The sequence below is a fragment of the Excalfactoria chinensis genome, chromosome 2 (genome assembly GCF_039878825.1).
Source record: "Excalfactoria chinensis isolate bCotChi1 chromosome 2, bCotChi1.hap2, whole genome shotgun sequence".
NCBI lineage: Eukaryota > Metazoa > Chordata > Aves > Galliformes > Phasianidae > Excalfactoria > Excalfactoria chinensis.
This window is the reverse complement of record NC_092826.1, coordinates 32,725,457-32,752,040: the sequence shown is the minus strand read 5'-3', so window position 1 is coordinate 32,752,040 and position 26,584 is coordinate 32,725,457. Positions and strand designations below refer to the sequence as shown.

At 46.3% G+C, this 26,584-nt stretch overlaps 2 protein-coding genes across 3 annotated transcripts in view; one reads left to right on the top strand and one right to left on the bottom strand.

The window, feature by feature from the left end:
* TRIM55 (tripartite motif containing 55) overlaps window positions 1–22,809 on the top strand; it is a 36,256-nt gene extending 13,447 nt beyond the window's left edge. Inside the window, exons 5-10 of one of the 2 annotated variants that reach the window (XM_072329404.1) lie at window positions 565–798; window positions 1,784–1,806; window positions 1,907–2,031; window positions 4,045–4,271; window positions 6,336–6,611; window positions 22,520–22,809. In XM_072329404.1, the coding sequence (XP_072185505.1) occupies window positions 565–798; window positions 1,784–1,806; window positions 1,907–2,031; window positions 4,045–4,271; window positions 6,336–6,611; window positions 22,520–22,651 (1,017 nt within the window). In that variant the 3' untranslated portion in view covers window positions 22,652–22,809. The remainder of the gene's footprint in view (window positions 1–564; window positions 799–1,783; window positions 1,807–1,906; window positions 2,032–4,044; window positions 4,272–6,335; window positions 6,612–22,519) is intronic. The other variant, XM_072329405.1, reaches the window with a different exon arrangement.
* Window positions 22,810–23,789: 980 nt separating this feature from the next.
* Window positions 23,790–25,276, bottom strand: CRH (corticotropin releasing hormone). The gene is made up of 2 exons (XM_072329440.1): window positions 24,949–25,276; window positions 23,790–24,747 (listed from the first exon to the last, which is right to left on the bottom strand). The coding sequence occupies exon 2, from the start codon at window positions 24,731–24,733 to the stop codon at window positions 24,227–24,229; it is 507 nt and encodes a 168-aa protein (XP_072185541.1). The 5' UTR covers window positions 24,734–24,747; window positions 24,949–25,276; the 3' UTR covers window positions 23,790–24,226.
* Window positions 25,277–26,584: the final 1,308 nt, after the last annotated feature.

The following is a 26,584-nucleotide window of genomic DNA, read 5'->3' as shown; positions in this document are numbered from 1 at the left end:
TTGTCACACAGCATTTCTTCCCACTACCTCTCCCTCATTCAGCACATGGTAAATGGGCTATAATGGACACCTGCTGTCAAAACAGAGTCTGAAAGGGCTGATGTGAAAATCGGGCCTAAGCAAGAAAGTTCCAGGTAAAAAAAAGAAATTTCTCCAGAACTGCTTTGAGATGGATGATATTTCCTTTAAAAAAAAAAACATTCTGTTCGTGCAAATGAACACAGCTGCTACTATGGTGATTTTTTTTTTACTTTTGCTGCAGGCTTTGAAGTATCACTACAGACATCATAAATACCTTTCACAGTTCTTTAGCGGGCTGGCAAGTTATACAATAACCTGTTTGGGGGCTTTCAGTGGTTTGAAATCCAGAGTTTGAGAACAGTTTTAAAACTTTTGTTCCAATAGCTTGAACTTTGAAAATTATGAAAGTCTCCGGGGTCATTCAGAATCCTTTGCACTGCTCAAAAAGAGGGATTTCTTTGATGAAAATGCTTCCAAGTAACTGTAAAAATAGAAACTCTTTTAAGAACATAACATGTTTAACATAAACCAAATGATTCACAGGAATGCAGCAGACGACAGAAGGAGCAGCTGTGTGAAAAATTTGATTATCTCTATTCTGTACTGGAAGAAAGAAAAAATGAGATGACACAAATAATCACTAGAACCCAAGAGGAGAAACTGGAACATGTCCGCTCCCTGATGAAGAAGTACGCGGATCATTTGGAAGCTGTGTCTAAGCTGGTTGAGTCAGGAATCCAGTTCATGGAAGAACCAGAAATGGCCGTGTTTTTGCAGGTACAAAGTCCATAAGCAGAGGCAGAAGAGGAGCGATGGTTTATTGAAATACTATACAAGCATTTCTGAATTTTAGGCACATCCAGAATTTGGTCAGCTTTGAATGAGTTCTCATGCAAACTCCTTTTAAAACGTACATCAGCACAGACCAGGCCTCTCATGAATAGCATCCCAATCAAGGGCGAGTATTTGCCATTTGCACCAATATATAATGTCCTGGGAAAAGGTTTTGTGTTCCCAGAGGAAATCGGAATTTTAATATTTTTCTGTATCACAGAACCACAGGGGTTGGAAGGGACCTCCAGAGATCATCGAGTCCAGATGATAGACTCTGTATGTTTTTATTTTCTCACCCCTCAAATACAAACAGAGATTTCTGTGATCTAGAGATTTCATTTGCACAGTAACAGTGATGAACTTTCCAGGACTACATGTAGATACTGCAAGTCCAACTTTTATGCCTTTACTTCAAAGCTCCTGTATTTTCTTAATACGTACTTAGAACAGCCGATTAGGAATTCCTTGGTAGCCTGTTCCCCAGATTCATTGCTGTAGAATTACTCTCCTGCAATATTACGGTTCCTCTACATTAAAGGCTGAAAAATTCTTTTCCAGTAGAGCACAATATTCTTTCCAGACAAAAAAAGTGCTGTGACTCCAGATGTGTGCTCTCATGGATGCTGTGGATGATGTAACAAGAGGCTGTAACAGAACAAAAATATTTATATTTCATTTCTGTAAATATTTTGTGTATTTGCTGTCAGATTTTAATTAAATAAGTCTTCAATTAACTGAGGAGATGACTTGGCTGATTACTGATTACCATACGAATCTGATCGCATTCATAGACTTCATGACTGTAATTTTTGAGATCCATATTAATGTGTTTAGAAGCAGCTACTGTAAGAATTAGATCTTAGTGTAGAATATATCTCAAAAAATGGAATTGTTTAATAAGTCAGTTATTTCCTTCTTGTTTCCACAGAATGCGAAAACATTGCTCCAAAAGTAAGTATTCAAACTTGAGACACTTGATCTGTTATAATGAATTACAGATTGCAAATCTATCTACAAATCCAAATGCAAATAACCAATCCCTCTGTTTTAGAATCACCGAAGCATCAAAAGGATTTCAGATGGAAAAAATAGAAGATGGGTATGAAAATATGAACCAATTCACAGTGAACCTCAGTAGAGAAGAAAAGATAATAAGAGAAATTGATTTTGACAGAGGTATGTCATTTATTTCACCTAAATAGTTGTCTTAAATTGCATTTGTATGTAATCTACATGATGATACAGATAAAGAAAACTTGAGTCAGGCATTTCTCTCCATCCCAAGGTGTAACTAGACCATTTTGTATTCATTATAATAAAGAAATAAGATATCATAAAGTCACATAATCTGTTCGCACCATGAATTTTACTTTTCATGTAGCCTCAAGATTTCCCTAAGAGTGTGATCGTTACTGACTCCTCATGTGAAGGAATCACAAAATTAAGCACTTACCTCAGTCTATAAAGTACTTTTTCCCACCCAGGGGATGTCATTATTTTGTGGCTTGTCTTCTATTGAAAGTCATTACAGAAGTAGAATGTTTACTACTGAAAGAAATTAGGAAGGATTTTTAGTCTTCAGTAATAGAGAAATGCAACAGAAATGTGATCGAAATTCAGGATTGCAGTTATAGAAGGAAGCAAAGATTGTCATAGTCTTTCATACATTTAACATCTTGTTGCATGATTTGTTCTGACGTCATGACTAAATATACCTCATATAGACATATGAGTTGCATATGCAAACTTGCAAAGTTGCAATTCTGCATTTATGAAGGTAGCCTGAAATCTGGGCTCACCTATGCTTTACCTTACACAGTAAGCCACAAGAAAATAATGGACACAAATGCTTCAAAAAAGCAGACCTCTGTTATTAAAAGGCCTCATCTTTTCTACTAATGATCATCCGGATACCTCTAATCTTGTAGCTAGAGCTGGGTTCTGTTAATACATTTACATTTACCTCTACTATCCCAGTTAAATCTTGTACAGATTCCTGAGGCTCAGTGAAATGGCACCCATCACTTGCTCCTACGCCACAACTTATACAAACTTCAGCATGTGTGGCTGGTCCCAATAAGAGCACTTGTATGGGATGGGATGAGATCCATTAACTAGCTCTACTTGGCACAGAGGTCCTTATAGCGGGACAGCAGCCATGGCACCAGTCAGCAGCACAGCAGGTGTCATCTCGCAGGGCCATGAATCTCCAGGGATTTATGCTGTGAGGGACAAGCCCTGCATACAGCTTCGTGCCCTGTTCGTCCCTGTGATCAGCCACAGCTGCTACATCCCTGCCATCCATGTGTGTCTGCCAAGATCATGACCTCGTGCACTCCGCCACGTGATAGGGAATGTGACACCCACCTGCTGGGGACAAGGCGCTAGTAAGGGCCTTGGGAATTGGGACTTCAGTCCTGCTGCAGTCAGTCAGGTCATCTGCATGCAAAGGATTAGAAGTGGAGATTCAGGGGTGTTTGTTTGTAGCTGCATTTCTGCAATACAAGAGTGTGATTTGATTTGCAGATCTACATTCCGTCTACAGGTTCAGGCAGAACCACAAGCTATGCAAAATGCATAGCCAATTTGTGGGCTAACGTATCTATCTCAGATTATTTATGCTCTGAAGTACCGGGATGTCTCTGAGCAGCACCCTATGTTTGTGAGGATGAATAACATGATTATGCAAAACCAAACACATTGTTAGAGAGCTGCGTTTGGAAAAGATCCCAACCACAAATGCTGACAGTAGGCTGTATCGTAGGATGTGAAAGCATGGTTTGACAAAGTTTAACGGCATGGTTTTAGGGAATTTGGAACCTTAAACCTCCACAGTTTACAAAGCAACGGGCTGCTCTGGGTTTGAGACCTTAAAAAATATGTGTGGAGTGTGCTCCCTGCTGTGAGGCTCTGCGGCAGCACCCCATGCAGACTCATCACTTCTGCCTGGGAGCTGGATCAGCAGCAGCTTTGCTGTGCGGCTGTAAATATCTTAATCATTACACAGGGTAACAATCTTCAAGGCACTGAAGGCCAAGTTGGATGGGGCCCTGGGGATTCTGAACTAGTTGGTTGGCAGCCGTGTCCATGGTGAGGGAGTTGGAACTGAATGTTTTTTAAGGCCCCTTCTAAGCCAAGCCGTTCTATGGTTCCTTGATTGTATATTGTCCCGTGCATTTGTCTCATTAGAGGAGGAGGCAGAAGAAGAAGAGGAGGAGACAGTAGAAGGGGAAGATATGGATGAAGTTCACACAGAGTCATCAGGAGAGGAGGGGGAGGAAGAAGAAAAGGAGGAAGAGGAAGGAGCTGAAAGAGCACCACAGCCACCTCAGCAAGACCCTGAACTGCAGAATGCAGTGGGTGAGCCCCCAGCTGATCCTGCCCCAGTACAGCTGCCTGCTGCCCCGGCTGGCCAGGTAACTGCCCCCATGGCCCCGCTGCCCTGCCAGCTCTGCTGAGTGGCCTGGCAGAGCCAGAGTCCCACTCCTGCAGCACCAGTGAGTCCCTGCACTGGAGAGCAAGGCTGCTTATTGCCCTTTCACATATATATGCAGCTGTATCCTGTCCTCTTAGCCTGCGTGTATATCATGTGATGGGCAAAAAATTACCTTGCTATATAAACCAGAATATATGCGGGTTACATAATATATAAATAAAAGAGATTCAATTTGGGAGTTAAACGCATTATAATGGATGTTCTGCTTGCTGCCTCCTGTGTTTTAACTCAGACTAACTGTTATAAATGAAACAGTTGATAAAATATTTAAGCTAAGAGAATTTGGCATTCCCTGTGGATTCAATGAGCTTTCCACCGTTGGCTTTCAGATCGTGCTTCTAATCTCTTTACTGGGAATGACGTTTACCTTCTTCTCTGCTCTGGTTGTCCTCAGGCTATCATCTACGAGGACACAGGGGTATCATAGACCAAACCAAAGAGGAAGCTGCCTTTAACCTAGCAGTGACACAGCCTGGCAATAAACAGATTCAGGGTGTAAATAATTCAGGCCAACACTTTTCTTTTAAGGATTGCTATTAGAATGAGACCATAATTGCTGCAAATTCCAAACGACTACTTAAAAATTATAGTTTTTGTATGCCGTATTATCTACCCATCGTTTAGGAATTAGTTCAGCGCATTTTGTTCTTATGCAGTTTTTCTGGTGAAGCTGCTAAATGGTTGAAGGCTGGTCTGATGATATTTGAAGAGGTCAGTGTGAAAACAAGAGCAAGTGATGAATTGTTGACTGTAGCAAACTTCCCACATAAAACAAAGGGGGAAAAAAATGCTGTAGATTCATTCTTGCTTTGATTTAAAAGCATACATGAATGTGCACCAGTTGTGTGAAGATGCTCTTAAATCAGGTTGCATTGATTTAACTAGTTTGTCTTCTGAAGATTTGAACTGATATCACTAAACTTGTGTAGCAGAACTGACAATGCAAACAAGAAAGAAGTGTAAGCAAGTCTGCCCACTAATATCAAATCCCTCACTTTGAAGGCTAAAGTAGAAAGGGTATGGCATGCTGCTGTGGCAATTGTAAATTCCATTATGACTTGCTCAGACGTGGAGTCTGACATGGCGTGTGGCACTGCAGTGCGCGGGATGTGTATCTCAGCTTTTGCCTTCTGGTGTGAGAAAGGCACAGCAGAAATGCCGCAGTTATAGAACTCTCAGTGAGCCATGAGAGCTTGGTGCAAGCAGAGCAGTGCAGCTCCGACAGCTTCTCCTCCTCCCAGCTCAGTGTAGCTGAGGTTGGCTGTTGTATTGATATGGTAGCAGGACTGGTGGGTAAATGTTTCTCTCCGGTGTCTTTATATCCTCTTTATCTCTATATTATATCATATATATGATATAAGCAGTTGCTTATATCAACAGATTTGCTGCCAAATGCCATGCTCCACCCAAAACCCAGCACACCAGTCTGAGGCACCTACACCTGCTGTTTGTGCCTGGTGCCAGCCCACGGGGCTCTTATACAGGGTATCTTATGTTTTCAGAATTGGATTGGGTTTTTATCTGAGTATGGGACAAAATGCAGTAATTAAATTAAGAACCTGTAATTTGCCAGGTCCCTGTACTGGACAGTCACTGGACAGTGCATTTGAGACATGGGGCCTCCTCCTCTTGTGCCCATTGTTGTCACCACATGCATCAGCTCACTTCTAGAAGTTTATTCCTGTCATGGAAATGGATTTAAAATGAGGGTCAAACATAGATTAAGGAACCGCTTACCCCTTCCCAGCTAATTTATCCCTTCTATTTTAGCTTTTGGTAACTTATATTCTTTGCCATATCTGTGTTATTCAAATGCTGGTTGCTTTTGCATCCTTTGATTGCAATTATTTGAGACCTTATATTAGGGCAAATGTGTTCCTTGCAGAAAGGTATAACAAACAGGGCATACAGAGAAACCTTGCCTACGGCAGGAAGGTAACGTGGTGCACTCTGCTTCTTCTTCTTTTTATCTGTCCTGCTTAAGGATGAGGTTGTGACACCAAGTGGTTCTCAACAGACTGCAGAGTCTGACAGTCAAGTGCCACCTGCAGCAGAAACCATCGATCCCTTGTTTTACCCTAGCTGGTATAAGGCTCAGCCACGGCCAGCAAGCAGCCCGAGCTCAGCCCCAGAGAGTGGGCTGGGGAAAGTTTCTCCGGAAACAAGTGCAAAGAAGGCAGAAGCCCCTGAAGTGGCAGCAGTGGAGGAGAGCGCACCAGGGAGTGGTAAGGAAAGTAATGCCACTGCGGCGACGTCCAAGGTCAGTGCCACCGAGGTCAGCCCCGAGGGTTGTGATGTGCCGCGAGGCGGGAGCGGCAGCTGCTAAGGAAAACCTGACCTAATTTTCTTCTGCATGTTAAGAATAATCAGAGAAATGTGGAAACGGCCCAAATGGTCATTTTGGCCAATCCCCCGGATTTACAGATGACTGGAAGATATGACAGGCTGTTTGTCAGCTGCAGAGCAGCATGCCAGCAGTTGTTTGTGCTTAGCTGCCAGTGGACCTAATCGGAGTGGCTCATGCACATGCTGCCAGAAGGGCCGTGCTGCCTCTGCCCATTGATGCTTGCATGTGTTAGTAGCTGACAAATCCCTTGAACAAGATTATTCGTGCCACCTGTTGGAAGCCTGTGTACATCTTGTGTTCACCGGTGGCTAAGCAGCTGTGGCTTGGCTTCGCCTTTTGCAGCTTGGTGGCTGTAGCTGGGGTGTACAGCTTTTCCCTGCAAACACGAAGCCATGCAAACACTCAGTGCCTTCTTGTGTGCTTGATTGGCTCTCAGTAGGCCGTATGATTTACTGGATTCAGATCTGTTGCAGGGGTTTTCCTCCATGAGTTCTTGTGACTTGATTAAAAGTGAGCATGATGGTAATATATTCCAGTTCTGTGTTGGACTACCAGCAGCATGATGAGATAACAGAGATTAATGTCTTGGGCTAAGAGAGGCTATTTCCCTTAAAAGAGCAATATTAGAGTGGGGATAACCTGAATTTGAATATTATTTCTTCTGCATTTGTGTGTAAACTTCTAATGAGTCAAAGGCTCAAAAACCAGAGCTGAGGGGGCTGCATGGTAAGTATTTGCACATCACACCTGCTCATGCTTTAGTGGGATGACCAGCCCCTCAGCAGCATGCTAAATCAGACTGTCCCAGTTTGCAGAAGTCAGGCTCAAGTTGTATGGTTTAACAAAGACATTACCTGCACGTATGTAATGGTAGGATAGTATGTGTGTGCATGCAGAAAAGCACAAGCAGGCAGTAAATATTTCAGTGCTGGTTCATTACATGTTGGAGTTGGCCACTCAGCATACATGAACAGCCCTAAGATAATAAACCATCATGTGGTGGGCAAAAAGTTAGAAGGAGGACTCTGTTGGCTGAAAGCTTTACGTGGTGACACTTGAATTTGGTGGAAGTATTCTTAATGACTTCAACTGTAACAAGAGCAAAAAACTGACCTACAAATTCCAGTAGCTATTTTTCCAAGCCAGGTTTTGGTGTGAGAATAAGAGCAGAATAAAAAAATAGACATTTAAAATTATCGAATCACAGTGATCTTATTTTCTTAAGTATATTCCAAATGAGCTGGTAAAAGAAAGTAAATCCACAGTTTGCTGCTGTTGTTTCTTCTTCTCAGTTCCACAAATGAACGGGATCGCAAACTTCAGCGGAGGCAGGTGAAATCCTTAATGGATAATTACCCAGGGAGCTGTCTGACTCTGGCATGCTTCTTTGGGTTTTAGATTTAGCAGCAGGAAGTGTAGGAGTAGAATTAGTGCTTGGTGTGGTCAGCCTTCTGGAAAAGGGCTGCTATGGCTTTCGGTCACATACGGCAGCAATGCGGTACCCAGCACCTCTCATGGCCAGGTACAGGGTGTGAAAACAGGCAAGTGGGAAAGATGCCAGTGCCTGTGGCTGTGTGGATTTGTGGGTGCTGTCCCGTGATGTTTTCTAGGATCGTGAGTCACACTGACATTTGGGGAGGAGAATGCTGGGAAGAATAGTGTGTGGTTGTGGGAACAGTGGGAGAACTGAGGAGGATATTGTCCCTGGGCTGGAGGCAGGGGAAGGAATGGAAAAGCAGAGGGAGCAGAAGGGTGCAGAGTGTGCTGAGGAACAGAAAGACTAAGCAGGCTTAGTAGGTAGCAGGGTGATGCCGTGGCCAGAGTCACAGATCTGAGCAGGATTGTGTGTCACAAGCAAAATGGCCACTGTCCCATGTCAGTCGTCATTTTCCAGTGAACATTCACTTTATTTCCTTCCTGCATGCAACTTTTGCACAACCAACTCTCATGTTTGACAGTATTATTTACCTATTTACTGCCCTGGTTGATGTTTCCTACGCCACTGCTTTTACCCCCCTACTCTAATTAAAGAGCGTTAAGGAAAAGCACTTAGTGGTAAAGACAAGTTCGTGTTATGACAACACTGGTGAAGCATTCTTCTTATTTTCTCACAGGAGTTAGCATTCTGCATATCACTTTTGGCATTTCTTATCATACTACATCATCTTTGGAATCTGATTCAGTACATTTGTTCTTTCATGGGTAGGAAATATTTCATTTTACCATTAACTAACAGTTCAAATAGTGTCTCTGGTGATGTTCCTCTATGGTCTTAAAGGCAGTCTTCCCTTTTTTCCCCCATCCGAAATCATCATGCTACCTCATAATTCAAACTGCCTAAAACATTTCTTCCTCGCACCTTCCAAATGTCACCCTTCAGCTTACTCCTGCATGGTTGAACATTGCATCTCCCTGGTTCAAAATGGAAAGAGAAATGTACATCCTCGGGTCTGTGGGTCTGTGGGCTTATATTTCCATTGCTGTTCAGCTAACAAGTAGGATGGAGACCCTGAGGTTTGACAGGAGATGTGCAGAGCCAAGCTTGTTCAATCTTACAAACGGGGGAGTAAAACATTAGGAAAGAAAGAAAGCTGAATAATTCTGCTGCTGATACTCACGCTGTAAGCAATCGGTCCCCCCAGGCAGGAGAGCCCAGGCTGTCCCCTTGGAGCACCGCTCTGTGGACCTCATGCCCCAGCCCACACATCATACCTTGCAGAGGAGGACTCCTTGTCAGGTCTTCTACCAAAAGGCATCTAAAGTCACCTCTCCCATGTTCCCAGGGACACAGGAATCCTCACTGGAGGGAAGTGAAGACTTGGGCCTGCACCAGACAACAGCACCACTCAGTCTCACCAGACACACTAGATGGGACTGCTGCCCTGCCGCACAGACACCTTATGGCTCTGTGTGTGCTTTTAAATGCCTGTGCTTTAATAAGCAGTGTTCTGGATAGGGGCTTTTCATGGCAGTCAGAGTGACCAAGGGCTGTCATTTGTACTCCCAGGTTTTCAGCCAACATGTCAAGGCTGGATGTGGCTCTGGGCAGCCTGGTTTAGTGGTTGGTGACCCTGCCTACGGCAGGGGAATTGAAACTAGATGATCCTTGAGATCGTTTTCAATCCAGCCCATTCTATGATTCTATGATTCTGTGTCATAAATAGAGGGGCTGATTCCAAAAAGTGAGTTCCAGGGTAGACTATGAATACACTGACTCCTCTTCCTTTTTTTTGCCCCAGGTAGGTCCAGACTAAGGACTCCATTATATACTGAAGCACAGCTAAGTGCCAAATTAGGACATGTTGTTTTGTTTTGTTTTGTTTTCTGTAGGAAAAGGCTTTTCCCCTTAGATTGCAGTAATTAGAGCTGAAATACCTACAAGACCAAGGACTAGGAACTTCACCTCACAGTGAAGCTGTCCTGAAGACAACAAATGTAAACTAAACCTTAACTACTCAGTACCTTCTCTTCTGGAGTAACTCCTCTTTCATAGACAGTGTCCATGGTTTAGCTTTTCCAGCTCCAAATTCACACCCTCCTTAGGTAAGCTGTGTATTTATATTCCATTTCTGAAGTGATACGGCTGATCTGCAGGGAATTCTGAGTTACCACTCATGCATTCAGTCTTATTTACTGAAGATGAAAGACATCTAACACAAAGCAATAGTAGTTACCTTTGAGTGTTCACTCTAATGACAGAAAAATGCGGTTTTGATCTATTATTCAATACAAAAACGATTGCTTTTCCACACTCATTTTCTGTAATTCACTTTAAGCACTGTACAATACAGCAATATGATACGGTGCCTCTATGAGAAATGTTAGATTTCTGTTCAGATTTTACATGCAGATATTCTGACACAGTGGCTGAAGTCCATCTCTCCTAAAAATAAAGAAAAAAAATAGGAGGGGAAAAATAATCTATCCTCTATGCTTTATCTGCATAAGTTATGCAGAAAGATGCTGTGTCTGGTGGTAATTTGAATTTGAAAAGCATCGGACACTGTGAATCTCAATTAAATTTAAGGAGCATCGTTTAAGTTTCATTTATTTGTGTTTGGTTTTGAACATTTGTCATATTATTACAAGAGGACACGGAGCTTATTTGTACTCCTGGGGAATCAGGCATGCAAACAGCATTATGCTCTTTTTTTTCCCTTTCTCTTTCTTTTTTAATTCAAACTACCTTTTGAAATTAAAAATAGACCAATGCAGAAAGCTCCATTTGAGACCATTTGAGACCTCTTTCTGTGCGGTCTCTGGTGACGGCTTTATGATTTATTTAATCATGAAATAGAAAGGAGGTGAGGGAGAAAGACATTTTGGTCTCAGACTCTATTTGCATCAAAATGATCTGCTTCCCCACGTGCGGTGAGGTGGCTGTTCAGACGGGTTATGTGTCTTTATCTGTCGTGTGGAATATCAGGTCCCTGCCCTTTTCGTTTTTGTGTGATAAGCCCCTGAAAGCCAAATAACAAAACTACTGGAAATAAAAATGCTAATAACATTTCATGATGATGATAATAATAGTAGTAATATAAATCTGCAGGACTGTCATTAAAACAGCGTATACTTTATTTCCAGGCTATTTCAACAGAATGCCCTGGTAGAGTTTTCCTTGTTTTTCAACAGCAAGAAGCCAGATCCTCACAGATTTCTTTATTTAAAGGCAGTTCGCTGAGAGATAGCACTGCTGATGGTTCCCCCAGAGCACAGGAGGGCTCGGGACAAAGGAAAAGAGGGTGCAGCTTATGGGCAGTCAGCTTACTGGGTCTGAGGGGGGTAGCATAAGGTGATTCAGGGTGAAAGATATAGAAACCTCAGCCTTATGGAGAGACTTCCCACTCCAGGGAGCAAAAAGTTAGGGGCATAGTCACCACAGGCTGCTCCTGCAGCTAATGGAGAAAGAGAGGTATTGCCGGTGAGAGGCATCTCGCTAACAACAGCTGCTGCTCACTTGGCACCCTCTTCACATCCATCAGCTGAGACGGAGGTGACACTGCTCCTAACCCAGGTGCCTCTGCTCAGCATCTGACGTTCGGGGGATGTTTTGAAGCAAATCTAAGGCTCTGCAGTGACAGACGGGAGTGAAAGATTGGAAGACGGAGTGGGAACAGATCCACACTCTGCCTTGCCTCTGTGGGGAGTCATGTATTAGGGAGGATGACACAGGCATTAACAAGCAGCCCACTCGGTGCACAGGAGATGCAGATCTTAGAGTCTAAAACAAAAACAAGAAAGCTTAGAAAGAGTGTGTGTGACAGGTAACAGAGGGAGGTGAAGCTAGCCTTTACTGAGTCTTAAATTGTCTTCTTGTCTTCAGTCTGAGAAGACAGGCTAAGTGGGACAGGGAGAAAAGTGCACATTTTGTACATTAGACTTAAGAAACTCCTTCAACAGCCTGACTTTTCAGGACTCAGATGTGTGTCTTTGCGTTCAGTATATCTGGAGGGTGCTACCAGCAGCATGCAGATGTGGAGCTTTAGGCATGTGAAAAATAGTGCATCTGTTTTATAAACACTCGTGGCACCCAGCTGCTGAACTGATACACCTGGAGGGGTTAGGGGTCTTCAGTCTCTTGTCAATCTGACTTCCACATATGCATCGAGTCATCCTTAGCAATATTTTTGGTTTCTAGGAGCCCTCGGTCTCTTCTACAAATGCAAATGCTCAGTACAGAGATGTAAGCCCATCTCTTTTCCCAGCTTTAGGCAACCAAACTTGAAAAGCTGGCCCTAAGTTCTGCCCTTCAGTTCACTTGTGCAGACCTGTGATAGCTGGAGAAAGCCTTGCACGGAAGAGCTCTTTCCAGGAATGTGTAATCCTAAAATTGTCTTCACATTCAGAACCACCCTGTCCCTCAGTCTGTAACAGGAATCCCAACATCAGCAGTGGTGGGGTATTGTATGGCAAAACCTTCTCGTGTTGTCACTGAGAGAAGGCAGATCCCCAAATACCTTCATCTGCTCAGATTATTTTGATCTGGTTAAAATGCAGAGGGTAATTGATAGAAAAATAAAGTTTGTTCTTTTTTCCCTGATCATTCTCTTTTATAGGCCACATCTCTCATGCAGTGACATCATACGAATTTGCCAGAGCTTATGAAAACCCCATATTTACCCAGGTCTGTGATCATCTGGCTTATTTCACCCCAGAGAAAGTACTGGATCCCATATTTTGTTGCCCAAAACCCTCATCAAGAGAAGTGTCCATCTGTGGCACCGGAGGACTTGGGCACACGCATCCAGTTTGAAAGGAAATGCAAGTTAATCATCCACAAACAATATTATAATCTAATTTCCCTTTGCTGCCAGTACAGTACAGTGCTTTAATTCCACGAGGATATAAAATATAATCAGGACTGAGCTGTTTGGGAGGAGAAATACTAATAGAGTGGCCTATGTTAATCTTGTTTTATTAGTTTTAAGATTTTCTATTACTTGCTTGTAACCTTCTGCCATTTGCCAAAATTACCATAGGGACGGTTCTCTCTGTATTCATGTATTGTAGCTCTCTTTGCCCTGCTGCTGAACGCTTCAATTTCAGCAGGTAATCCTTCATATATTTTTTTCCAGAGACAGCTTCAAATCACATGTCAGAGGGTCAGTATTTAGCTAAGTTTTAGCCAACTGGCTGTCATGTCAGTATGAAGACAATACAGGCAAAATAAGACCGTTTAAAATCAAAATAACACACTGTGTTCATTGCTCACGTGCCTCTGTTTCTCTTTCACTCTATAAAAGGTACAGGTAGACATTTTAGTGGAGTGCTGCTCTGGGATGACTGCACAAATGCCGGTGATACACAAATAATTGTTTCATTTCTACAAACTCAGTCTTGCTTATCTGCTCAGGTAAGCAAGCTGAGAAACCTTTAAAGCCAACAGCTCCCAGAGAGGGGATGGCTTGCTTGATTTTGAAGGAACGATACTTTCCCAACACAGCCATCCCACAGCGTATCACAGAGCAGGATGAGGAGCGGGTGTCAGTAGCAGAGACTGCTCCAAGGATAATGTGCTCCCTTGAACAATTGTACTGAGCATTATTGAAAGGTCTGGAGATACAGAGAGCAAAATTCAACTTTACCACCTATCTATGGATATGCTCAAGGTTTATCTTTCCTCAAGAAAAAGCCTGGATGGTTTTCTACCATGCCTGTGCACTTAAAATATCTGCTAGATTTGACTGAATGGAAAATGGGTCATCTATCCTCAGTGAAGCTGAGCCTTTTGCAGAAGACCCATGAACCAGTTAGCCTACAGGTCCCAGCTGAATTCTGTTTGAAGCTTCATCCTAAGCGCATCTTAAATTTCACTCTGAGAAAAAAGTTTTCAGCCTGTGCTGAAATAGAGGGCAGACCCTAAATGCAAAAACATCCGTTAACGTTCCAAAAAAATTCCACCTCTGCTTCTCCATAACTTGAAATACCGAAATGGGACTCAGGTATAACACTCAGATCTGAGGCCACTCAGTCTGCTGTTTAGTTGGTGGCAAATTCTGTCTGTACGTTTCCATTCTGCATCTTGATTTTGTGCTTAAGGTGAGGTGCTGTTTTTTTTTTCCTTTTGTTTAGTGAACACACACAGAGAAAATCAGGAAAGTCTTGATTGCTCCTCTTTTAACACCTCTTTCCCTTACTTCTGAGAATTATCTGAGTGATTCAGAGGCAGCAGTGATGAGTCGTGAGGGCAATGCATTAAAGCCAGCTTTCAGACAACAGTTTCTCATAATTAATATGAGTGGCAAATATTTCACCTGAAGTTTTACCTTGAAGAGTCTGGCCTGCAATTTGTCTGGTGAGTCATAGGTACCATCTGATTTATGTATATTTCATTTTTCACTCCATTACTAGCAATAGGATTCAACAATGACAGCACGGACGAAGTTATTTCTCCTGTTGAAATTAATACAAAGCTAAGCTCACCTCGACGTTGTCTTTCAGCAACTAGCTCATTTAAATACTGAATTCTGCCTCCATTAAGCCTCTCCCCCCAAAGCATTGCTCACTCTGTTCATTGTTAAGACGTTTTGAAAAGAAAATAGAATGTGAACAAAAGGTATTTCTTAATCATGGATGAGCTGTTGCAGTTTTACATCGTATTATGGAAGATTTATGTCACAACAACACAAGCCATCTGTTTGTACAATGTTTGGTTAGTTGTCGTCCGGTTACCCTGAGACACTTCAGACTTTCATTTCAGCTGTGAAATGAGCCACTTAAAGAAGTGGCTGTTGTCTCTGAACCCTTGGAGATGGACCAGTATTTAAATAGCAACATATCCAACTAGCCGTATTGAAAGTCCCACTAGCAGTAATTAGTAGTTAATTAGGGCTGGGCCCTTGTGTTTGAATATCCTGCCCTGCTACTTCCAGGCTTTTCTGGCTGCAGGACAGGGAAGGACTGGAGCGTTTGATGTGGAGGTGCAAGTTGGATGGCTGTGTGTGCATTCAGAGACAGAAAAAAGGAGAGGGTCATATCACACACAACACTGATTCAGTCGTAGATCCCTTTTCAGTTGGTTTATACTCCTGACACCTTTACAGTAATCTTTAGGTTGTTAGGTAAGAGGCCAGTGACTAATTCAGACAACCTGCTATCCCAGATTTCCATCCAATGGAGGTAGATTGGTGCCGTGATATCCAAACCGTGCTCCAGATGTCCCACATAGATGTAACACCCACTTCTCCTTTCACTGAACCGAGGATGAGGATCTCACAGCCCTGGAGAATAAGTGATCTGAATTTCTTATTGTTCTGTTTCATTCAGAGAGCACCCTATAAAATCTGCCTGAGCCTATCTCAGCTACCAGAGGTGCTGACTGATACATAGCCCATCTCTTCAAGCACTCCTGACTCAGCACTTCTGCACACAGAAGTGGCTATTCTTCATGATGACACAGTTGCTGTTTGACTTTATTACAAAATGCCTTATTGAGGAAAGGTGGCTCTTGTTTCCTCCATCAGTAATGGGAACATTTTCAGTGTCTGGCACCAGATTTACTTTTTCTGATGCACTCATTTCTACATTTGAATGCAATTTTATAACTTCATCTGATAAAATAAATAGACCTGTATTTTTTTTTTAATGAAATTGCTGCTCAGATGCAGGTCATTTTGGAGCTTGGCGCTGGTGACAGTTGTCTGTGGTCTGCACTCTACACCACAAATAACTGGGTCAATAACTGAGATAGAATCTGCTGTGCCACAGACTTTCTGTGTCTGTTGCACAGTGCCATCAGAGAGTGGCAAGCTCTTGCTTCAGCTGATGGTCTAGCTTTTCTTCCCCCATATCCACCAGTGTAATTCTCTCAGAGAATGTGTGCTGTGCCCACAGCTCACATATGCCACCACAACACACAACAACCCAACTAAGTCCATTGCTTGCGATGCGAGCATAAGCAGTGCTTAAATCTCCGGAGCCTGGTATGTGTCCACACCTCGCTGCTATTCTGGATCTGTTATCTGATCCAGTGAATGGAACTCTGGAGTGAGTCACTGTCTGAACTGGCACCGTGTCTCATCCATTGGCTTTACAAAAATACCATTTGCAGAGGAAGAAAAAGTTTTAATTTATAGCACTCTGTGTTACAAAGGAAAGACGATATAGAAGGAGCAAATGGGATGTTAAACTGTTGCTAGATTTGCTGCTTCCCTCTGAAAGTTAAGAGTGAAGTTTCTGTAACATGGAGTAGATGGGTTACTATCATAGAGCAGCTCTTGGAAGATCTTTAGTTCACGTTTGATTTGTTGATCTGAAGTCATATCTACTTACCTAATGAAGAAGAATTAGGAGGAAGAGGGGATAGGTGGTAGCCACAAGCAGCTTTCTGGCATTGATGACCACTTATTCCTGAAGCCCCTGAGGTTGGTTCTTCCTTTGCTAGACTTGTTCAGCAGGACTGGAAGTGCAGTAGAAATTAGAAATGATAGATGGTTCATTGATCAGGAGATCCTCAAGGACTTCATAATCAGAGGAGCAAAGAACTATGGGTGGATAAATACAGAAAATGCACTTCTGATCATGCAGCCTTAACATTCACATCTGTAAGACTCCTCCCCTCTTGAGTTGCCCTCATTTTCCTAGATACTGCTGCAGCAATTGGTGAAATATAAGAAATATATCTTATTTGCTTTTTCTTTTTGAGTCATGAGAAAAATTTCTTATATAGAGAGTGAATTTGCTTGTCCCAGGTGCCAGCTACAAGACAAGCAGCCTCTTTTTCATTCTCTAAAACTGCTTCCAGCACTGGTTCAAGAGTCTGGAATGTGGTATCATATGAGAGATGTGCATATCCTACACCAAAATAAGCTAACTAGTCTGTTTCCCTCTGAACCACATTTAGTTTCTTTACGGTCATTATGCAGGAGACCTTGTGACAGGCAATAGCAACACAATGTTAATTGCAATATAATGAAAATCTATTAAAGCAAGGCATTTGCCTTACTTTACTTTCACCCAATAGACTTTTAAAATTCATTGCCAACCACTATTATGAAAGTGACATAGCTAGTAGTGTGATTGATGGAGTTTGTCTGCGCTTATTATTTGGTCTGCCACCATGTGTGTTTTTGTGACAGGTAATCGTAGCAATTATTTCACAGAATATTCCATTGGTTCCCGCTAATAAAAAGATCCATACAGAAGAAGCCAGTTCTTAGCTTGAAAGAGAATTGTTGTGATATGTGTGACAGCTGCCAGGTGTTTTGCTGAAAGAGCTAGACTGCATAAAAATATGAAAACAAAATGCTTGAACTAAAGTTTAAACTATTTAAAAATAACCTGTTGTGCTCCCTTTGTTTCCGCTGCCTGGAAGTGTTGAGTGCCAGAAGTGTAACACTTGACATTTGAGGCAGACAAACATAGCCTACAGATTCTGTGATGGCTTTGCGACCAGCTAGAATTTTTTAATCACGCCTTTTCTTGTCAACACTGGAGGTTGCTTCTAAACAAGCAAGCAAAAACAAGGGAATTAACTTTAATTTCTCACTCCTTTTCTGAGGTTAGAGGCTCCATAGAAGCAAAAATTCTTGTCGTTTCACTGTTTTTCTCCCCAAGACCCACATTTTCTTACAAATTCACGCTCTTGCTATCATGCTGGGTCAAAATTAGGCAGCAAAGGCATTGCATAGCTCTCATGCCTCTCAGGGTGCAGGTTGTTTTTTTTCTGGCAGCAAAGGTAGTTTAGGAGTTTCTTGCCAAGTGGCCCTGCTTCTTATTCCTGCCTGGATGCCACCACTTGCATGGCAGCTGTGCTGATGCAGCTGTTTTGTTGTGTTTTTTTGGGGCTGTGTTGGAACCGAATCAAATGGTCTGGGTTAAAAATATCACTCTTCACCTCAAAAACTACAAAAAAATTGATGTCATTCCAGTGACATTCCCATTCTTAGCACAGCCCTGCAAACAGCTGCAGTGGTGCAAATGGACAGTGAGCCATGGAGGGAAAGCAGGAAGAGGTGGATGGGGAGCCAAGGGGTACGGCCTTCTGTAGTTAGTGCTGTTGCTCCATCAAATATTCATATAGCTGTTCAAGATGACTATTTGTAACCAACTAGTGTATCCACCTACATAGCTATAAGAAGAAATCAGAAATATCATCCTCTCAAAGCCTTCAATAAATACAAAACAAAGGACCATATTGGTTCAAAAATATGAGAAGGTAATTTTTGCTTTGCAGAATTGCCTTTGCTATTCTCCTATGACGAGCATAAAGCCAGCAGTCATCTTTTGTTTCCTTACTAATTACACAGAATCCTGATCATTTAGCCATGTTCAAACTACATGAAATGTAACTGTGGGTGATCTACAGCCCTGGAGGAGGAAACAGCTATTTCAGCCTTCATTTCTCTCACATCTCCCTGCAAGATGATGTGACACAACCTCCAAGAGGCCCATTATAAAATTGGTTTCCACACATCATACCTTATCAGAAGTCATCAAAAATAAGTTAAAAAAAAATGTTAAAATAAAAATAAAACTGAAAAAGACTATGAATACCCTTCACCTTCCCTCCCCGCTTCCTATATATAGGAGTTGTTGATCTTGTAGAAAGCGATGGTGCCATCAAATTTTGCAGTTCCTCTCTTAAGAGTTTCTGATATACTGAGGTAATTATTACACCCTTCCTGTGTAATTATTTAAAAGCTAAATACTATCTAATCTGGTCACCAAAAGCATCTCTAGAGTCAGGAGAGAGAAAGAGGCACCTTCAGAGGGCAATCCTCTGAAGACACCTCTTTTAGGATGGAGCAAATCACCCTCCAGTTGTCCCTTTGTCTCATCACTGCCACTGAGGGAAGGAATATGGTTTGCCTAACTGAGTATCCCACTGTTGGATGGCTAGAGTTCGCTGACATGGGTCTCACTTACACCTAAAGGCTACAGAGATTAGTAGTGGCAGAGCAGGGAACAGCATGCAGACTTCATTCTTGTTTAAATTTCTGGAATGCCTGGACTGCCGGTTTTTCCCCAGCATAAACAGGATAACCGCTACAGGATAAACACGATAAATGAAAGGTTGTGCAAAGCCAGCCCACTCACCCTTCTTCCCTCCATGTCCTTTGCTAGAACCCTTCAAAGATTTAGCTCGTGCTTGTGCTTAAGGAAGCAGATGCTGAAAGGTGCTGAATACCAGCAAGTTTGATACGACTCATCTGTTAAACCCTGAGATCTCATGCTGTTTGCTCAGGCACATCCCAGCCTGCCAGCTCCTGAGGGGTGCTGAAGGGATTTTCAGTGGGAGTTGTGGTTGCTCAGCACCTCCACAGAGCTGGCATGTAAACCCCTGCCTGGACTGCCGGGAAAAGCAGACCCAGCCATCAGTCATGCAGGGTGTGCTTCCCTCTGCACCATGAGCTGGCCTGGTGAAAATTCCTGGTGCTCATTAAAAGCATCATCTGATGTCACTCAGCACCACGGGGGAAAATATGAATCAAGGAGTAAGTATTCAGCACTCTCTCAGCGTTGGCCTAACGTGGTTCATGTAATCTGAGGGAAAGACTTCAGTTATTCCTTTTTGCTGTTAGAGGACCAAATCCAGGGCTGGGACTTGTTATTCTAGGTAGCGTGGAAAGCAAATGCTGCTCACAAGGTCTTCACAACTCAGATCAAACACCAGTATCAGCTTCACAGCAGTTGCCTCACAGCACTGGGCTCACACTACCAAGCACTGAGCCCGAAACCCCAGGAAGGTGAATGGGCAGGGCTGAGTCCTGTGTGACTCAGCGCACAAACAACACCAAAATGTCACAGGTGTGAAAACACAAACCTAAAAGCTAGGGAATGGCCCCGCTGCCAGCTCCATACTGGCCTCACACCTGACCGGGCCTGCTGTTGGGTTGTTGCTCTTGGAAGGGCAGATGGAAGTGTTGCAGGCTGGCATCCTGCTGAGCCTATTGAGGTGCAGGGAGAAGGCATTCTTCAGCCAGCCAGACCCTATGGGAACATGCTGGGCTCTGGCAGTGTTGTGCTGACATGGGGAGATGCCATCTCTGTAGAATATGAAGGAGTTAATGCATGATGAAACATGACCTTGTCAGTGGTGTAGACAAAGATTGTTTTGTTTGAAATGCAGCACCAGCAATGCTGGTTAGCGAGGTAATGCGGTCACCTTTCCCATCCAAGGCGTTACCTCTTCTAATATGCATGGTGCCACGAAACAGCCTACCTAACATGAAGCCCATAGATCGTTCTTCGCTTCGACTTCAAGCTTAGTTTGGTGGGTATTTCTGGATAATGGCTTGACAGAATAGCAAGTGGAGGTGATAAGGAAAGCCCGTCCTGCACAAGAAGACAAACGCTATCATACCAGGATGGCTTCAAGTTTAAAAAGGTTTAAAAGAAGTCTAAAATTGCAGAAGATGACATCTCAGACCCCTGCCAGCCCTACTACTTCGTGAGGTGAAGGCAGTGAGGGGTTTGCCCCGTGCCTGCTCACACACACTGCTGAGGCTCTGTGTGCACAACTGCCCAAGCAGTTTCAAAACCCCTTTTAGCCAGTCCAGGCACTCCAGTTGTCCTTCCAAAAATAAAAGGCAAAAATTTCAACACCACAGGGGACTAATAAACCACCCACACTCCTGCATCTGCTGAGATGTAGGGAGCACAGAATCCCTTACACCCCTGAAAGTCTTGCCATGTATTCATTTCTGATATCTGACTGAAATCTGGGCTGGAACGCTTCAGCTGACAGGTTTGCACTCAGCACTTCCCGGTCTGAGAGTCACATCGCTGTGGTCGGCGCTCAGTCAGCTCCGGCCCTTCCAGCTCAGCATTGGCCCCACCAGCCCCACTCTGTGCAAAGCTTTGGCATAAGCCTGGGAAAACCCTTCCCATGGCAGTGCTAATCTCATTTCTGAGCCCCATGTGTTGCTGTGAGTAGGAGAGTTGTCTTGCTTTGCAGATAGAAATGTAAGCCAAAGATGAGTGTGTATTTCAATTATTAAAGCAAATTCTCTGATAGTATTTCACTGGAGCAAATAGGGCGATGCCAGCCTAGAGCACCTGAGGATCCGGGTCTAAAAAGGGAACTCGGAAATCTGATGAGACACACATGAAGAAATAGGGAGCTGCATGTTCATCCCTCCATTCTGCTTTGTCTATTGGTGTCACGGCACTCGAGCAGGGAAGTAACAGCAGCCCACTGACACGTAACACACCATCCCCTCACCAATTCCTGTGGCACACTTTAACACGAAGTACTTACAGAAATCCTAAGCCGAAACATCATTCCATGCTTCAGCTCCTTGTAAGCATCCCTGCTTCTCTGTTTGTTCCTGGATATGTATGTTAGCATTGCTGCTTTGGTAACTTTTCCATTTTAGGATGGTATTATAGAAGATAACGCGTTAAAGGACACAACTCTGCTATTTCCCCTCCCCTGAGTAATATCAAGCAGTTCTCAGAGATCAGCCTGAATTTCCCAGAGCAAGGAGAAACCCTGCACAGAGATTTGGGCAGTACTATTTGAATGTTAAGGATGTGCAATAGTGCACATCCACAGAAAGACAGCTAAAAAATTCTCTGTATATTGTGTTAAGTTTTGTTTTTGATGAGGACAGAAGGCAAGTCATCCATTTTTGTTTGGTTTACCTTTAATAGGATTTCTGGTTGTGCTCACAAAGCCGGTGTTCATTCTCTGCTGAAGGAACCTGAACATGTTGAAAGTGGTAGAAATGTTTCTGTATATTATAGTGGCCTGTTAAAGACCCACGTACCTTTAAAACACAATGACAATTCCTGTGGTCAGCAGGCACAGCTCATCATGTCCACATTCCTTTTTCTTTTGTTTGTGGGTTGTTGTTTTTTGCACAAGTGTAGGCTACTTGGGCAACTAACGAGCAGGATTTGTTCTGAGACAGTAGAATGGGTTGTAAAACCAGAAGCTTACATTTTCTATTCTTGGTCTGAGTGAAATTAAAGCCAATTAAATATTAAAAGACTTTGAAGAGAAACAAAAACCGAAGGAGACTGGAGGCAGATTTCTGAACACTGATAGTGCCGAGTGCCAGTGCCCTGTGGTGATTTCTGACTTAGCTCCGGGGCTCACTGGGACGTGGGCAGTTGTCACCTTCATGCAGTGATATCCCAGAGGCCCAAATCTGGATGCAGCCCCTTGCACGGGCTCTGCTCACACGGCGTGGTCCTTCTCTGCCACTGCCCATGGCATGATCTCCTCTGGATTGTCATCCTGCCCTCCCCAGATTTCCATGCTCCCCACCTTTCTCCCCTTTCCCACTCCCCTCCGTCTTCCTGTGTGGCGTGAAATCAAGTGGTTTTTAATGCAATTCCTCTCGCACACCTACCAACCTCTCCTTCCTTTGCAGGCTGCTTCTGAGCCATCCCCTGCAGAGCAAGTGGAGGTCACTGCCGAGAGCAGCGAGCAGAGCACTGAGCAGAGCAGCGAGCCCACCCGACACATCTTCTCCTTCTCCTGGCTGAACTCCCTGACCGAGTGAGGACCTGGAGGGGTCACCCAGGGCCAGCACAGGAGTGGCCCAGGAGGGGACACACAAGCAGGTCATGCTCCCAGGAGCCCACTGACCTCCATCCACGTCGTACCCAGCCCTGGAGACAGCGGTGTCCTGGAAGGGATGGGAGCGTGGGGACAAATGGCTGTACTTCTCTATGTAGTCAGAGTGTTTTCCAGTAATTTCTTGTTTCCAAGGGAAAAATGGCATCGCTACCGATGCAGGACAAGTACACTTCACGTTTTGTCATTCGTCTGCTTTTGGCATGGTCCTGTGTGAGTGTAGCCGTGTCCTTGTGTGAATGTAGCTGCTCCCCGATGCTGCTGGCAGACACACTTCTGCAATGCTCACCAGCAGCACCCTGTGCCCAGCCCAGCAACACTGGGGACACCCCCGCGGCACCCCCAAGGGAGGGGTGATGTTTGTCACCCTCCTACTGTCACCCGCGGTCCCCATGGCATCCCATACTGGGGGAAGGATTGGGAAACCGGTCCCTTTGCATCTACCTTTCTGAAGGGCCGTGCTCACCTTGATTGGGGGGGGGAAAGGGGGGCCATGACAGGAGGGGTGGGGACAGACAAACCCCATCAGCATGGGGCAGATGTTGGGGTTACGGCAGAAGTTGAACCGTTGAGGTGATTCTTCTGACACAATTCCTGTCTTAAAAGGAGTGCTCCTAACGCACTGCAGGTGACAGAGTGCTCGAGGGAGACGGGCTTTCCTTCAGAGAGCTCGGTGCCAGAGCCGAGCTCTGAGCTGGGGCCGAGAGCGGAGCTGCTGAGGTCTGTGGGGACGGGGCTGTGCGGGAGCGGCCTCACCGCGGGGCACGGCCCCGATCGGTGCTTATTGCCTCCAGAAAACGCTCCTTCGGGGGAACTTTCGGGGGTAGGGCTGAGGGTTGCGCAGAGCTTTGGGGCTGACAGAGAGCGGAGCGCTCCCCGCTCCCGTCCGTCCAGGAAGAGGATCTGCTGCGGGGTGGTGGTCCCGGTAGTGTCCCGGCCACCCGTGGGGGGCGGAGGGGGCCGGCAGCCCGCAGCGAGCGGCGGAGAGGAGCGCAGCGCTGTTCCACCCCCTTGTCGGGGCGGGCGGCCCACGGTGTCAGGCAAGAAAGCGTGTCCAGCCATCGTTCCTTTGCAGCTTTTATTAAAAATATAAATATTAAACATTCTCTTACACAACAAAATCGACCGAGCGCTGAAAAGATGTTTTATTGTGAAAATGTCGTACAGGGTAAAAGTGGACTCGAAGTAGCGGACAGAGGTTCCCCTCCCGCCTCCCTCCCCGGCACGGCGCTCCCCGTGCTCCCCGCCGCCCCCGGCCGTCCCTGCGGAGCCCTCTCGCTATGGGAAATGGAGAAATAAATAAGGGTCGGGGTTTTGGGGCCGGCGGCACCGCGCGTCCGCGCATGCTGAGGGGGGGCGGCGGCTCGGAGCGCGCCCTTCGGGGTTCGAAGCTCTATAAAAATAAAGAGATGACATCAGTGCAGCACTATGGTACGTCGGGCGGTGTGATGGCTCTGGTGCTGACCGCGGGGTCCCTTTGGCACGGCGCGGGGGGGCCGCCTCATTTCCCGATGATTTCCATCAGTTTCCTGTTGCTGTGGGCTTGCTGCGCCAGCTGCTCGGCGCGGGCCATCTCCAGCACCTCCCGCAGCAGGTGGAAAGTCAGGTCCAGGGAGATGGGCGGCTCCTCGGAGCGCTTCTCCCTTTCCACCGCCTCCCCCGCTCCTTCGTCCCCCTCGGGGCTCCCCGATCTCTGCAGCTGCGCCGCGGCCGCCCGCAACAACTCGGCGGAGGCTTCGGGCCGGAGGTGGCCGCCGGAGGAGGCGGAGAAAAGGCCGGCGGGGCGCTTGGTGAGGTGGCCCAGGCGTAGGAAGTACTCCTCTCCCATGCGGAGCAGGACGGGCAGAGTTTGCTGCTGCTGCTGCTGCTGCTGCTGCTGCGGGAAGAAATCGGGCTGCTGCAGAGCCCCGCGGGCGGCTCCCGGGCTCTTGCTGAGCGCTCGGCACTCGTGGCAGGGCAGCAGGGCGAGCAGCAGGATCCCCGCGCACACCAGCGGCTGGAGCTTCATGGTCGGGGCCAGACCTGCAGCGGGGCGAACGGGTGGGGGACACGCGCGGGTCACACGGCCGGAGTCGGGCGGGGGGGCACGCAGCGCGGCCGCTGTCCCGGTGCTGAAACGCGGCCCCGGCGCCCCCCGAACCCCTCCGCTCCTCTCCGCCCCCGCCCGCCGCCACCCGGCCCGCCCGGCCCCCGCCGTCGGGGCGAGCTCGGCCCCGCTCCTACCTGGGGCGGCGGCGGCGGCAGGCGGCGGGGCTCGGCGGTGCCCGGCGGTGCCCGGCTGTGCCCGGCTGTGCCCGGCGGTGCCCGGCGTCCTTCCTCTCGGCTCTGCCTCGGAGCCTCCTCCCGGCGAACTTGTGATCAGATTTGGTCCTAATCAGAGCCGGGGCGAGGGATTTTTATAGCTTAGACCCTCTCCTGGAATCACGCAGAACTTGCCTAATAAGCTGACGCTCTCCTGACAGCCCGATTGCGTGCCCCGATCCACTGCTGAATAAATCATGGGGGCCCGTCGGAGCGGCGATGGGCCGAGTTTCGCTATCGCAACCCCAAATCTCACGTCCAATTATATCAACAGATATTTATCGCCTCTGCGGTGACGTCAGCGGGGCCGGGGGCCGGGGAGCCGCGGGCCCCCCCTCCTCCCCATTGACAAAAACACTTGAATGAGATCTCCTAGCGGGCGCGTACGCGGAGAGGTCACTCCGGGAAACTTTCCACTCTCGGGACGGCTCCCTCCGCCCGGCCCTCCGCTCTCGCCGCCGCCGTCTCCGGGCCCCACCGACGGGGCGCGATGGCACGGGGCGGGGAAGGCGCGAGGCTCGGGACGCTCCGCGGAGCGATGGGCGCGGGCAGCCTCCGCCGTTCCCTGGACGGCTTCCCACTCCCAGCTCCGGGCGTTACTCCTCTTCCCTCGGCTGTTCCCGGCCGCCGCTGCCCGCGATCCTTCCCAGCTCTGCACCCCCGGGGCGATGCGCTTCCCCGCCTGCTCCCCTCACGGAGAGCCCTACCTCCGGGGGGGACTCCCGTCATCAGGTCCCTCTGAGGTCCCTCTGGGGCGCTCTCCCGCCAGCACGGTGCCTGCAAAAGGCTCCCCCTTCCCCCTCCTCCAGCCGGGCTGCTCGGCATCTCCCCAGGAGGGAGCACCGTTCAGCGCGGTGACTTCTGCCCAACTCCCATCCCGTGCGCAATCTGCCTCCTTCAGGTTGCACATCCCGACAGCTTTGCGTCTCAGTACTGTTTTCCCACCGCCTCACTTGCGACGTTCATCTCATCCCTCCCTTTAAACCGAGAAATTGCACTGAAATCCCCCCCGGCTTTGACCTGCCCCAATCGTGGGCGCTCAGGGTCACACACCTGTGTGTGTCCCACTGCAGCAAGGAGATGAACGCAGCACGGAAGGTGGCTGCACATTATGGATGCCGAACCGGTGACAAACCTAAAATCCATTTCCTTAATGAAATAACGAAGTTTCAAAGCACTGAACGTATGAGGTTGGCCGTAGCCCAGCTCTGAGCACCCCCTGAGGGACGCTGCACACTCGGTCTGCTGTCACACCTACCTCCGGCCTCAGACGTTGCTGAAGTGCCAAAGAATCAGATCTTGCGCATCATAAGCAAACAAATGGAAAAACAGGTTGTAATGCCGGGGATTTGTCTCAGCATTACCTCCGTTAGCTCAGGCATTCGTGAACCGAAATGCGTATTACAGCAAAACAGAGCAGGATATCTTGAGGAGCTCATCACAGCAGAAGCTATTTGTATGCTTTTAAAGCATGTCATTGCTGCTTCCTGCGAGAACAACAAAAGGTTCAAAGAAGCAGGAGCTAAGTTCAGTCAGGTGATGGAAGATGCAACAGGCA